This window comes from Lepidochelys kempii, chromosome 5, assembly GCF_965140285.1.
Source record: "Lepidochelys kempii isolate rLepKem1 chromosome 5, rLepKem1.hap1, whole genome shotgun sequence".
NCBI lineage: Eukaryota > Metazoa > Chordata > Testudines > Cheloniidae > Lepidochelys > Lepidochelys kempii.
The window spans coordinates 78,349,181-78,364,639 of record NC_136384.1 but is presented as its reverse complement, the minus strand read 5'-3'; the positions used below and the strand labels follow the sequence as shown (position 1 = coordinate 78,364,639).

Here is a 15,459-nt window from a genome sequence, read left to right as displayed (position 1 = left end):
ACTCTTGGGATTAATAGGCATACAAAGATTGAAGCTACTAAAAGATGCTGAGAGGAGGTGGGAAAAATGTTTAGTGAAAAGGTATTTATTATATAACTACACAGAAGGGAGTTCAGCCTAGATGTTAAAGTTACAGAAGACTTGTGAGCAACTCCCCACTATGGGAGACGGTCAAGGTATATTACTTCAGACGTGGTTAAGAAGAAGGGATGATGATGTAATTTTTAAGATTGTAAGCTTCTCAGAGAAAAGATTATCTTATGTACTGGCACTACATGAGACAGTTAGCTCTTAATTATATTATGTAGAGCAAATAATCATATCATATTAGGACTGGAAGTGACCTTGAGAGCTCATCTAGTCCAGTCCCCTGCACTCATGGCAGGACTACGTATTATCTAGACCATCCCTGACATGTGTTTATCTAACCTGCTCTTAAAAATCTAACAATGGAGATTCCACAACCTCCCTAGACTATTTATTCCTGTGCTTAACCACTCTCACAGTTAGGAAGTTTTTCCTAATGTCCAACCTAAACCTCCCTTGCTGCAATTTAAGCCCATTGCTTCTTGTCCTATCCTCAGAGGTTAAGAAAAACAATTTTTCTCCCTCCTCCTTGTAGCAACCTTTTATGTACTTGAAAACTGTTATGTCCGCTCTCAGTCTTCTCCTCTCCAGATTAAACAAACCCCATTTTTTTCAATCTTCCCTTATAGATCATGTTTTCTAGCCCTTTAATCATTTTTGTAGTTCTTCTCTGGACTTTCTCCAATGTAAGTGGGTTTTCTAACCTTGTATGAGATAGGAATTTAAAGTTTAGTATTTCTTACTGACTTGACTGGATTTAAAATACTATAAAAAAGCCAAACATCAGGCCACAAAAGGTACCTCTCTCTTTTTTAAGTGCATAGTCTCATCGTTTTTTGCCCATTTATTTTCTCCTCAACTCCCAATAATGCTGATGGGTCTGCTCAGATAAGGGTATAGTGAAGTGATGGAATCTGCTCAACTAATAAAAATTCAGCTACAGAGTTTTCCTGTGTTGTGTTTGATTCAGGAAATATCAGCTGAGAAGAAAAAACAGTAAGTGTTTGTATTCATTTTGTTCAAGAATGCAAACTATAAAAATATTGCTTTTTGTTTATAACCAAGTATGGACTAAGTGAATTTGTGGGCCTGATACACAGTCTATAGCATTCTTATGATTATAATCAGAGTTTAGGAAGTAGGAGGTAGTGGTGAAATGCACACAGTTTTCTCGTGATCATTTGACAGAACTGTTTAGCATTAAAACATCTACTCTGGAAATGAAAAGCAAGCAGTTCTATATGCTATTACTAGTGAAATAACTTGAACGGAACCAAAACCACCAATCAAAAATAGTTTGCATATCTTCTGTGTCAGTAGTTAAACCCCTACCTCAAACATAATAAGCAAAATACTAAAACTTGAGCATAGATATGCAGACTACACAAATAAAATCTATTCTCCATGCAGATAATTCTCTAATTTTCTAATAAAAAATCATAGCCTTATTAAAAAAACTAAGTAACATACTAAACTTATTACTGCCCACTCCCAATTAAACCACTTATGTGCTTTTTCCTGTTCCCTGCCCCATCCCTGTGATTATCAAAATATTAATGTGAACACGAGATTTTCCCCTCGTAACCAGTCTCAGAAGATACATGATAATCAGACCGTGATTTGATCTTGATTAACTTCATCAGGACAGTGTGGTTGTAGTACCTGAACAGGTAGGTGATATTCTCTGATGAGGGAACCATATATTGTCAAGATACTCTATTTTCAGGAAAAAGAATCCAATTTACACCTGCCCCCATCACCACTGGACAGTTTCCATTCTACTGATCATAGAAGGAGTTAAGAATCCATCATCTTGGCAAATAAGTGTTTCAAAAATAAATGAGAAAGGAGTGGGATTTAAAAGTTGGCAAAATAGAAAGTGTTTTTTCCAAGAACACTAATAAAATGTTTTTCATAACCTTTTAACATTTAAGTTTAATTCTGCCATGACAGCTAGTGTACAGAAACTTAACTCCTTGTGCCAACTTTTCATTTAAATAGTTAATTTAGAACTACAGTTCCTGTCAGTGGTTTCTAAAATTCTATCTCCAGTTTACTAGAAATGCTACTTCTAAGTAATCTAGAAAATTACTAATGTTATAGAAAAATGAAGGTAAAAATAATGTATAACTAATGTTTCACAAGGTACATCCCTTTATTTTTGTAATCACAAAATCATGATTTTGTACAGGAATGTGTAAGTGAACATTAATTAATGCAATTAAATTTGTTTAATAAAGATCAGGTAAACATACTACAGAACATATTGTATTGTAAAGAACAAAAATATCATAACTTTCTGGCCTTGCAGTGCACATTTTAGTGCAAGTATTAAGACACAATAGTGCTCAATTCAGCAAAATATTGCAGAATATCATGCCACAGTCCACTTCAAAGAGGGTCAGGACATGCAGCTTGTTAATAAAATGCTGTATTATATAAAAAAAGACATGGTAATTCATAAAATATATAGTGGTTTATTTGAATGATTTTAAAGTGATTTCACTGTGGAATTTAGCTTAACCGGGACAAACATCCAAAGTGTCTTCTGGTTTGGAATATTCTTCTTTCTAGGCAATGGCTTTGGCTTCAGGTAGGAATGCCTCCCAGTATTTTATCAGCTTGGGGAAAAGGAAGAAAAAAAAAAAAAAGTTCAGCATTTTCCAAAAGCATGTTTTCTGCCAACATGGCAATTGCAGGAAAGCACCAGGTAGTAATGTTTACATAAATCCATTCATTACTATGTGGTAATCTCTAAAAGTTGACACTTCAGTCATTTGTCTTTACACAATAAGCATGCATATATTTACAAATGTAGCTCTCCTCTAGGGAGATTTCTCACTCCACTTCTAGCAAACGTGATGGGGTGAGACACTTGGAAAGAATCTGGATTGATGGAAGACGGAGGATTAGGATACGTTACATGTAACCGAAAAGAAGGTTTTCCACCCGAAATAGCATTTATACATTACTCACATGGGAACGGAACCCATTCTTAAGGTAATTTTACTGTTGTTTGACATTCAGCATTTGTATCTGTCAGGTGAATACACTAAAATCCAAACACTCAATTTCTAAAACTAACACACACACCCCTCCCATAATAATTTATAAACACTTCACTCTATGACTAAAAAAATTCCATACTTCCAAATTTACTTTTGAGATTACGAAGCATACGAGTGTCTTAAGTGAGAGTACCTATATTATCTTATAGTTTTTGCATACAAGACCAATGTGGCTGTTTCAAGAAAAAGCAAACTTTCTATAGCCCATCCACATGTAAATAAATTACTTCAGTTAATCAGTGATAGAAAAAAAACAAGATGAAGAGCATTTTCTCCCCCCATAAACATAGTGGAGAGAGGGAAGTTTTAAAAAAAAAAAGTTACCAGCAGTAACATGGATGAAAGAGAGCACCAGTATTCAAAAAGTGAAGTTCTGTTTCCTCCCTAACCCTCCCAATCCAACCTAGAATGATGGCAGTTTTTAATTTTACTAAATTTTACTAACACCATCTATAATTGAAAAATTCTCAGTCACAGCTTCATATTAGGTTAGTAATGAGTTCCACAAAGTTTAGCTTACCTGCTGTTGTGTTTGCACTAATGATTCTAAGTACTTGATAATAACAGTTTTAAAGTCTTTCACTCGTTCCTTCTGTTAATAAATGAAACAGATTAATTCTGGTAGATTAATGTAAATAACTGATTTTTTAGAATGCCATATTGCTATTAGATCATTACAACAAATGAGATTGTCACTGAATTTATAAAAGAGGTATACATGCCTCAAATCTTCCCACTTCTTTGCGTATGGTTTTGGAGATCTGTTCAAAGTCTCTCTCCCCTTGCTGAACTTTTGTTTCCCACTGGCAAAGGAAAAACGTACACAGATAAGACTTCATGTTACTCATTCACATACCTAGAATAAGTAGACAGTTCTATCTATAATTTACCAGCACTAACAAATTAAGGAGAGAAAGCATTTTATTTCAACAAAATGCTATTTGCTTGGAGTTGAAAAAAGTAAGAGTATTTAATTTAAATTTGACAGAGCAACATTTTAGGGAAACTCAAGTTAATGGCATGTCAATCCAACTATATTTTACACTGAGGAATGCCAAAAAAATCTGTCATTTAACAATAGCTTCTTTAGAGCTAATTATACAGACTTGTTAGCAAGAGCCCATTATTCACAGCAAACTCTTCCTATATCAGTTAAAACGTTCTTTAGTGAAACCTTTAATGGCACTGCCTGTAAAAGGAGCATCCAATTAAACTAAATTACCTAAAAAGTTACTTTTAAAACCCTTAAGTTGTCATACTTCATAGCATGCCATTAATATTTCGCTGCCACGTACAGCCTGGTTCAGGATCACTAGTTATCCCTAGCTTATGGAGAAAACTCCAGCTGCACAACGTACAGCATTGCCAGGTATGGTACCTTGTCCATAACTGCTGTAGCCAGTTTTCAGAATCTGCTCTCTTTCCTGCACAAACTGAGATACAATGTGCACAGCTGCTGCTGATAGTAAATTGAGAAGATAGAAAAAAAGGCTTGCAATTCTCAATGCTTGCAGCCTATTACACTTTCATACAAAGAGGCTTCAGGTTTTAAGAAACATTCAGAGGTTGAGATTGACAAATTTAGTTTCAAGGTGCAACTGAAACATGGGAATCAGCTGCCTGGCACAATCATCATCTTATAAAGCAACCAACAGGTCAAACATACCAAAAATTTAGTAAGATCAATCTATATTAGGTTGCCAGCAGGAAAATACTATTCCCTCTCCCCAGATAATTCTATAAAAAAGGTGATATTCAGCACTTAGCAAAGGATGCACTGCAATATATTTTGCATCAAGGAACAATGCTTGAATAGTTTTATAGCTGGAGATATACAGCAAAATAAAAAAAAGTTAACATTTAAGTACATTTATTCCAATTTCCCCTATCTTTACTGTTCAAATGCCCATTCTGACATGGAATAAGTAATAAGCCACAACAGGACGTACTTCAGTAGGCTTTTGATGTACACCTTAAGGGAGATTCTGTGCTGTGCCTCTAAGAGGTGCACTACAGAATTCAAAGCTTACAGTGGGGTATTTGGCTTTGAGCCACCTTTGCACGATCCCTCTCCTGGGCTGCTCTGGAGAGATCCCCGGTATTAACTTAGGCATGCTTGCCTAGATGAAAAGTTAGTGCATACAAAGTTGGAGTATAAATCTATAATGCACTAGCATGCTGAACAGTAACTGGCTGTGTTAGGTCAATGCACACTAGTGTGCGGTAGCATGGTCCACATGACCAGTTAGTGTGTGGCATGCTAGTGAGCTGTAGATTTACCCCAGCTTGCTGCACACTAGCTTTTCAGACAGACAAGCCCTTAGGCATGCCTGGGGGCCTTTCAAGTTATGACAGCTTCCCTGAGCTAACCCATGGGCTGCAGCACAGCCTAGAATCTCTGTAGTACTGTATTCCAGTTCCAATACAGATCTTTCACTGCCAGCCCTGTGCTCAGCATGCCCTCTATACTAAAGATGGGGGATGGATGGGGAAGAGAAGGAATCAATGGAAGTCAATCTTACAGCCATCTTCTACAGTTCCAGGGGAATCCTTCCCTGGTTGGAAACGGAGCTTTTAGGGTCTCTATATGCCACTCCAGCCCTTTTACCAGGTATAAAGGAGCTGAGACACAAGTGAGGATCTTGCCACTCGTGGGCTTCATGCCTGGGAAGTTAACAAGGACTATTAATCCACACTCTGGAGTAGCTTTTAGCTATTTGACTATGGCTCAATAATCTGATTAAAATTAAATCATCAATATTTGGAATTGTGGTTTCTGCAACAAATCCTTCTCCTGTGGAGAAGTACTTCCTAGTAGGAAAAAAGGAATCCTGCTTTGGGCCCAAGTAGGCCAGCCCTGTCCTTCATTTCCTTTAGTGTAAAATCAATAGAATACTTAAACATCTTTTTTGGTGTAATGGGCATAGAGTTTTTCCTCTTTTTGGTAATTACAATTCACTGTTTTGAGTTTGTGCATGGCAGTAACACCAAACTGTCCAGCAGCCATTGAGACAATCTGTGGACAATCAATGATTCTCCTAAAAGTCAACAGCACACGAGAGCCAGTGGGTGGTAAAATATTTTGTGGAGAAGGCCAAGTTCTATTTGTAAACTTCCTCAAGTCTAATATACAAAACACTGTGAAAGTGCAGAAAGGACAAAGCAGCTTGTGATTAGTGACCAATGAAGCAGCCAAACAAAACTGTGAAGATTTTAAGCTCTATTATGCAGTGATGTTTTTCCACATTTTGATGACAAAGTTGGTACACATTCTTTAGAGTATGTGTATTAAATTAAAATTTAAAAAAAATTGTCCTACCTCTTCAATTTCCTTGGTGAAGCATGACAGAAAAAGTGTATAAATTATGACAAACTTCAACATGTTATATTTAAGAACTTTTACTGAAATTATACCACATATATATATATACACACACACGTGTGTGTGTGTATATATATATATATATATATATATATAGGTGTAAACGTTGCACCAATAAAGAAAACATGGAAATAGTTTTCAAATAGTCTTTTTAAATTTACTTGAGTGATACACTTTAGTTTTAAAAGCCAGAAGACAGTCATTTAACTGCATAGAAGTAAAATGACTCGATCAGTAAAGAATGTTTTTGAACTTTTCCGTGTTTTTGTTCCCCTCCCCATGCTGTAAGACAGAATAAAAGCGCCTTACAGATTTCATATTGGTGTAACAATTGTGCACATTTTATATTTAATTAATACCATTCCTTTTAACAATTTCAGTAAACATGGAAAATAGCAAATGTGTAAGTGATTTAAAAATAAAAATCCATATAAAAGTAGTGCATTATGCTGATGAATGAATCAATGGAAACTTTAGGCCTTCAGAATATAGATAGGTAGTCAGGCGCTCAACTTAATGATTACCTCCTTTATCTCATCTTTAGCTTGCTGCAGTTTATCAGGTTTGTTGGCAAGCTGGAGCTTTGCTTCAGCCTCACGTTTTTTCTGTAAAGTGACCTGAGCATCTTGCCATTTCTGCCAGCATTTCATTCGATGATCTAACACACCCTGTAAGAGTAATAATGCAACATAAAATTATTATTTTTTTAGTATCATGTTAACTATGACAATGTGCTGTAAAATTAAAGAACAGGAAATAATGACTGAGTAAGACCTACTCTGCATCAGATATCTTGCCAATGTCTCCTAATCCAGCTGTCTTAATTTTTCTAATACAGTTATTATGAAAAAGTATCTGACTACTGCAGAATGAAGTCCTCCCTATATCTACATACTAAGGAGTACATGCAAGGGGCCATCTCCTGGGAACATACAGTTTACTCTCTATACCCATTCAGTCCTTTCTCTCTCTCCCAAGACCGTTGACAAGGCTGCCAATTATGGAGGGTTAGTATGTTAATACTACTCTGTTAGAATCTGCATTTAGACCACTGATTTCATTTTTATAGGCCACTCAGCTGTCCGGTAATATGTTTTGGTGGAAACAGATCAAAGTAGTAACAATTAAGTTTTAAGTGTTCATAAGCTTAAAGTAATTTCTAAACCAAAACATAACTTCTGATAAAATGTTGAAAGATACATCCAGATAAATTACTGTTGAAACACTCTCTTACATCCCCAACAAGTAATCAAAAGCTACTGATACCAGATAGCAGTTTACACCCTCACTGAACACTCCTACAATGCTTTTAAAGTCCTAATAGAGCTACAATAGATATTTTTTCATCTCTGGCATCTCACATTAAGGCCTCCAGGCACATAAAAAAAAAACTTTAAGACAAAAGTACAGCCCTGTAACTCGTGTTCCAGTACAAGTTAATATTTTCTGTACCTGAATATAATAAGCACACCATGCTGAACAGTACAATGTCCTTATACAATAAAACATACTTCCTAGGACTATCATTCACATACATAAATTCTCCATTTAAGTTTACACAATGTTTGGGATGTTGGAGAACCCAAATTTGATTAATCCACATTACACAACAGTTTATAGAGTGGGATGCCGCAATACTGGAAAAAGGGGAATCTCCCTAGCTATTTTCAGTGCTAGCTTGAAGTCACAGTTCTCCTTGCAACAGTTTTGCATTTACTTTCCCTTCTATTGCCCATGCATTCTTAGCCTGTGAAGAAATTGCAACCTTCAACATAAACCCTATCTTGCAGCAAGATAAACAGGTTACATTTTTAAAACAGTGCTTACTTTTACTGCAGCAATAAGACGAATGTAGTCACCGAGCAGTTCTGAGAACACATAGAAGTCAGCAAAAGCTTGTTCTTGATGTAACTGGTCTATTTTTTCCTCAACTTCTGCCAGCTGAGACAAAGCTCTAGATAAAGCAGTGTGGTCCTCAGAGTTACCTAACATAGCAGCACTTTTAGCGAAGGCAGCTGTGTTGGCTGAAAGCTCTGAAAGACAAGAGTAAAATTCAGTGTGAAAGTTTTTCAGAAGTTACTCCTGGGGGAAGTCTGAACCACTGTGCATAATTCATGTCCCCCTGCATATTTTTTTCCCCTCCAAGAATACAGATTCTGCTGGGGAGACGCTGCAGTTATATCTTTCACCCATCAAGGTCTGCTGTGGAGCCAGAAAAGAGGACAGCCAGCCGCTGGAGAGGGAGGCGAAGAGGCTGCATTCCTCACAGCAGGGCCAGGTAAGGAGGCACAGGATGGATGGAGCAGGGCACATGGGGTTGCTGGGTAGTCTCAGACTGTGGTTCAGGAAGGCTAACGGGGGGGGTGGGGTGGCAGGAAGACAGACTGGGGCATGGACTCAGGCAGGGCCAGATTAACTTTTTGTGACCCCAGAGTAAGTAAGTAGTATTCTGGTTTCTTCCTAGAGTTTAATGGGTAATTTATAGCCTCATTATAGAAAGGAAAGATTATAAAAGTTCTTGAGACAAGACCACCGATGTTCCCCAGAGATAGGCCTGTGTTTAAAGTAATTCAACTTTCCACCTGAATACTATCCTGCAAATATATCTACACTTTTAACTTACCCTTTCCAAAGCTTGTGAGGAAAAAAAAGCATATATAGCGAGAACAAAAACAAGGCACTGAGAAATAACCATATACAGGGGGCTAAGTACTGCCCTTTCTCTACAGCAAAACTCAAGTCAATGAGCATGATGTATCAGGATCAAGTATATAACTCAAAGTGGAAGAAACTGTTAAGTACTGGGGCTGGAGAAAGTGAGGAAACAAAGGTTTCCATTTCTGTGCTTTGGCCTGAACTGTATAAATTCAAATATTTCTCTTAAGCAAACAAATCAGGATGAAGATAAAACATTCAATTTTTTGAGAGACAGTTATGGATCCTAGAACTCCAAATTTAAAATTCAAAACAAAATTCAAGATAACGGTAAAAACATTAGGCTCAAATGCCCAACCACTAGCCTGTGAAGGCCAGCCCTTGTGTCTATCCTGTAATCCTGTTTTGTAAAATTCTACTCCTGAATTATGAGTAAAAAAATCTTCGATTATCATCTGTGTCCTAATGTATTCTGTCAAACAGACCTTATTCTGTCAAACTGACCACCTGCTACAGAACTATGCTCCAGAATCCCAGCTGTCATTGAAAAATAAGTTTCTAGCTTTCATGGTTTTGAGAAAAATCTTGAAATAGTGAACTGAGTTTAAAAACCATGGACTGTTGTCTTTGTGTGTGTAGACAGCCCAAAACAATAACTTGAGAGGTATTATCTTTCATCCTCACTCAGGGTCCCACAGACTCTCTGATTCTGTGACCACAGAAGTCACTATCTGCTCAGGCCAGGTGATCCACATTTTGCTCTCTATCTCCCTGACCCAGCTGCAGCTTCCTCTCATTCTCCAGCTTTTCCCACAAAGGGCAATTACCTGGCTTACAGCACACATTCATTGCACAGTTCTTTGGAGCCAGGCAATAGAGCATAAGGGGGTGAGAGCCAGAGTCCAGCATATAGCCAGGGAGCAGGTAGACCCAAAAGTCTACACTGGTAAAATAAGCTGCCTGGAGAACAACGCATCACCTGAGGCCTTGGAAACTAGGGAATGTGTATTTGAGTGTGGCTATGCTCCCCACTTCCCTGGCACACACGGGGGAAAAGGAAGTTCTGAGCTAGGCTGTCTGGACAACACTGCAAGAACAAAGACCCAGTGAATGGAGCCATGCTGCCTGGAGAAGAAAGCAAAAACTTATGCTCAAAAATGCTCAACTGAAAATATGTCTTTACTAGTTTTATATCAATAAGAATGTTCAACTATGAAGCACAGATGCACATGTTTGGAAACAGGGTGGAAAGGAATGAAGTTATTTCATGAGAGAATAAATTAACACTGACATTGAGTTTAAGGGTACTTGCTGCAGAATACACACTGCCTCCTCCTATCCCTCCACCCCCAATTCTAATCTTCTCATGGTAAAGGATGGGCAAGTCAGTTTTCTGTTTTAAAAGGCTGCCATAATTACATGGGTGGCACCTTTGTAATTAGGTGCACTTACATCAGTATATGAAAGATGACCTACACGTAGTATAATATGAATCCAATAAAAGATATTTCAACATTATCTTCAAAAAATACTTACACGCGTTTAATTTTCATGTTTAATTTTATGCAAATCATTTTTAATAATCTTGCTGTATTGAGTTAATTCGTACAAACAAGATTTGATAAACAATTGCCTATGTGCATGTTAGCTTATGTCACAGGTAATCCATTTGGAAACTTGACAAAACTTATAACTAAGGTAACAATGGACTGTAAAAAGCAACACCACATAAATAGGGCCAATGATGACAACAAATGTTTGCAACTTTAGTTTTAAAGTTTTCCTCCTCTTTTTCAGGTATTTAAACAAATACATGTATCTATGGCTTTTTCAAAAAATAACTCTTTGGTAGTTATTTGCAATTCTAGCAGCCACTGATCACACTCCCTATATAGTACCAAAGCAAGTTTCCATTTTCATGTGTTCATAGCATCCTGAAATATCTATCTTTAAGACTGAAGTTTTAACGCCATCTCTGCCTGAAGATCAACAATTTTTAAAACATGAGCAAAATCTCATTTGAGATTTAGGAAAGCAATTTAAGATAAAATTCCACACTTCCAAGTGTGGAAAAATTATTAAATATAGGGTTACAGCAAAATGACTGTAGTTTGAAATTTGGCACAGGGAGTAGTGTGCATTTGGTAAAAGTTTTGAAACTGAAGTCCACCAATTTTTCAGTCACTCAGCATGCTCAGTAGATACTTGTTAATGTTTGCTTAGAGTTTAATAAAGTCCTTTCCCGTTTGACACCACTGTTTATTCTTCTTAGCAGGTCTAACTAGCAGGTCAGGCAGGCACAGGGCCTGCGTTATGGGATGCATGAGGAAGAATACATATCATTAAAGGATTTTCCAGTGTGTTAATAAGGGACAAAGATTCTGTATTTTATGTTTTCAAATCTATCTGGAGTTTTGCTGCATTCTCAAATGTTATAATGTGCTGTAAGCTACGATTTTACTTTCTTAAAAAGGTTATGTTTCTATCTTTCTGTTGTGGAGACACAGCTGATAATCTAAAACTGATACTCTATAGCACTATTAAGCCCTGTACACAAAAAAACCTGTCTGGCTAAAGAAATGCAATGGTTTAAGCTATCCCTTCTCTATCCCATTCACTTTGATCAGACAAAAAATCAGCTACTGATAATTTTTACTTTTAAAAAGACAAATTAAATGCAATGACGACTTATTCAAAATAAAGTTGGCTTAATTCAAGGGTTAGTTTCAACAGCAGCATTTATCTGACCATGTTGCATATAGATTTACATAATAATTTTTATTCTCGTTTTGTTTAAATGTCTAAATTCATAATCTTGCTTTTTACACTGTAAACTATACATAAGACATACAGAATGCACAACAAAGCATTTCTTGACTTATCTTACCTATAGTCATTTTGCATCAACTGTTAAAACTGCCACCTTGTTCTAAAACAAATACGTCCTTTGTAATTGCTTTAGCTTTACCTGTAAGGGTGACTGTTAAGAGTAGAATTGGTAATCACCTGTAGAATAAAACTTGTGTATCACCCATGTTTTGTACCATCAGAGGCAGACAGTTCACTCATGCAAAGCTTGTACTAATCAAACAAGTCTTCTTGAGAAAAGAATCCAATGCTATAATCAATATAGCAACCTTTAAAAATTCCCTCTTTACTGGGTATAATAGGAATTGTATACATTTGGGATAATAAAATGCAAGTTGAGGGATACAAAAGAAGTTCCTAAATGTCTGATAAGTTTAAATAAAATAAAGGTAATTTTAAGTTGGAAAGTTAGTGTATGTTTTGTATTAAACCACAGTATACTTTGAGTCTCTGGCTAACTTACCTTGTATTAGTTGCAAGTCTATAGTAAAATTCAATTTAACACCAATATGAAATAGTTTGCTTTAATAAAGAATTTTAACTCCTGAGCACTGAAATTAACACCCACATTAAAAAAAAACCCTACCTTTTCTGTGGCAGACCAAGGCTTCTACACTGGCATGAAGTTTCCTAAGTTGCTGATCCAGATTCTCAAATTGTTGCTGTTTTTCCTCAAACCACTGGCAAAAGATTGAAAAAAACAAGCAGTACAAATTACGTTACCAACAACAAACTACATTCCTTGTTTTAAAGGAACAAATTAACCACGTACAACCATAGTGGTCAACTGATGCAGCTGAGAACCCAAGCCAATAAGTAAATTAATATCCCATTTTCTACTCCTACAGCCTTAAAATTCAATTGTTGAGTCTCATTAATTTGTCTCGTTATTCAAGTAGAAAAATCAGCTCTTACTGCATCCGATTCATTCATCTTGATTGTCATTTTGTTGACAGCATCGGCAGCCTTGTTCACCATCCTCAATATTCCTGCTCCACTCAGAGCCTGGGTGTTAACTGCTCTTGGCAGCTGGAATTGAATGACAAATAAGGGCAAACAAACCGGTTAAAAGGCTGGAGGTTTAACTGGGCACAAGAGGGACTGAAAAGGATGTAGTGTTTTCTTCACTCTCATACATTTCAATATAGTAGAACCTAATTTCTCAAATTTACTACTTTTACATTCTCAGAGGAAAACTTAAAAATACAGACTTTCCATTTGCTTTTCTTCTGTACCTTTACATTTAGATGGAACAAACGCTCTATTTGTCAAAAGTTATTACAAAATAGCCAAAGGCTCTAACTGGCCACCTATATGCTACAGAGAGCAAACTGCTACTAAAGAAACAGACAGAAAAGCTTAGATATAGTACAAAACAATAAATACATTGAGATGCTATAAGAATATTTCAATACATTATGAAAATCTTTTAGAGAATATCTTGGTCGTGTACAAAAGAGCACACTGTGTTTGTGTATATTAATTTCTAAATATAAGTTAAGTCTTGAAACCTACCTCACACAGGAATGTCATGAGAATTAATATTTAAGTTACCCAGTAATGATGCACTTGTCAGTGATGTGATTCTTTAGGTTTGGTAGGGGTAACATGACTAGGATAATGACATGGGCTTATTAGACAAGTATTACAGCAGATACATTATGTGCATCCATAAAACTGATTGTGTTTTATATAGAGATTTTTGAAGTTATTTAATGTTTGTGAAATGCGTTAGAGTGACAGCACTGGTGACCAAAGTCATCTATCCGCAGAACAGATATAGTACAACCAGCAGCAGTGCAAACTTCTCCATATTACCCCCACCAACAAATCTCAACATTGACTTCAGGGGTTACAGGTGAGAGGATAATTATGTTTCCATGCCAGTTTAATCCCTCAACTCTCTGCTGAAAGCAGCCAACAGCAGTGCCATGTGTATTTTAGTGACTTGGACATTTGTCCATCAGGAGCTGGGCAGAGCAATTTATTTCCCATAAACTACTGAGCAGTCAGGTAACTTCGAAGTCATTACTGACCTAATTTACATTTTAATAAGAGGTAAAGGCAAGAGACTCTGTAGTCCATTGTTTTTGTACCTTGAACCATTTTATCACACTGAAGGTATAATCTAATATTAATGCACAGGAAATTATGGGACTAAGTCTCCATATCTAAAGATGAGAATATATATTACCTTGTATAAAGTACCATTATTAACTAGAGAACAAATAGGAGAACTTAAAAAAACAAACAAACAAAAAAAAAAAAACCTTGAATACCTCAGAACTTTCCAAGAACTGCCTTAAATCAGGATCCTGTAACAAGGTTGGGTGTTTTACTGTTCGTTGTAGATACCTATAATTTTAAAAAATAAAATATTAGATAACTTAAAACAATTTAGTGCTCCTGACAGCACTGGAAATGTCCTTATTCACAGAGCAAGCAGCAGTGCAAACTTCCCTTAATCATTCTGCCAATATGCTCAAGCCCCCTGTTGTGGAGGAATCACCTCTAAGGGTTAGAAGATAGGTCAGTCTCCATGCCCCTTCAATCCTTTACCTCTCTGCTGTGATTTACAATCATGTTTGAGTATGTTGCTACTCGCCACTCCCACCCCACAAAAAACCCAAGCTGATATCAAACACTCAGCATTTGGTTATCTGCCTGTGCCAACAACTATTATGAAATACCAGTAAGAGAAGTCTTGTTTACATATAGCAAGAAGAGAATGTTACAAAACCAAAGCAACTGAAAATGGGAAGACATGGGTACACTAAAGAAAAGCCAAGAAACCTAAGGAGTACCAAGAAAAGGAGAACTTGTGGCACCTTAGAGACTAACCAATTTATTTGAGCATAAGCTTTTGTGAGCCACAGCTCACTTCATCGGATGGCAACCAAATTTAGATTCATCCCTTGATGAGTAAAGTTATCAGTAACTGATGAATGAATTCACAGCTCTGAGGTTTGCTTTCTTTTGAGAAATTTACTTTTTGCTTTTTCTTGGAACACAAAGATCTATTGCTGCTTGAACAACAGTCTCGTGCTATATGTCCCGTCTTGTCCCACGGTTGTGTTTTTTTTTTTTTTTTGCCAGTACCCAAGTAAGCCCTTTAGGGCAAGGACCTGTTATGTTTGGCTCTGACTTACAGTACTACTTTGCAGCATGCAGTGTAGCTATAAATGAACAATGCCATCTATATTATAAAACAGGTTGGACAAAACCTATCAGGGATGATCTAGGTTTGCTTGGTCCTGCCATAATCATTAAGGCATCATTCTTGTTCAAGTCTCTTTAATATGGTGTCCAACTTAGAGTCTTTTTTGTTATTTCCTTTTTTTTTTTTAAGATTGCAATTGAATTTAAGAAGTAAAATTAATTGGCCATACTTTAGTCAGA

The 15,459-nt window shown here is 36.5% G+C and overlaps 1 protein-coding gene across 1 annotated transcript in view; it reads right to left on the bottom strand.

Moving 5' to 3' along the window:
- Positions 1–2,548: 2,548 nt before the first annotated feature.
- Positions 2,549–15,459, bottom strand: part of SNX2 (sorting nexin 2) — a 55,514-nt gene continuing 42,603 nt past the window's right edge. The window contains exons 8-15 of the mRNA XM_073344834.2: positions 14,340–14,415; positions 12,976–13,089; positions 12,647–12,740; positions 8,365–8,570; positions 7,062–7,205; positions 3,878–3,958; positions 3,676–3,747; positions 2,549–2,708 (exon numbers count right to left, since the gene is read on the bottom strand). Coding sequence (XP_073200935.1) covers positions 2,658–2,708; positions 3,676–3,747; positions 3,878–3,958; positions 7,062–7,205; positions 8,365–8,570; positions 12,647–12,740; positions 12,976–13,089; positions 14,340–14,415 — 838 coding nt within the window. The 3' untranslated portion in view covers positions 2,549–2,657. The remainder of the gene's footprint in view (positions 2,709–3,675; positions 3,748–3,877; positions 3,959–7,061; positions 7,206–8,364; positions 8,571–12,646; positions 12,741–12,975; positions 13,090–14,339; positions 14,416–15,459) is intronic.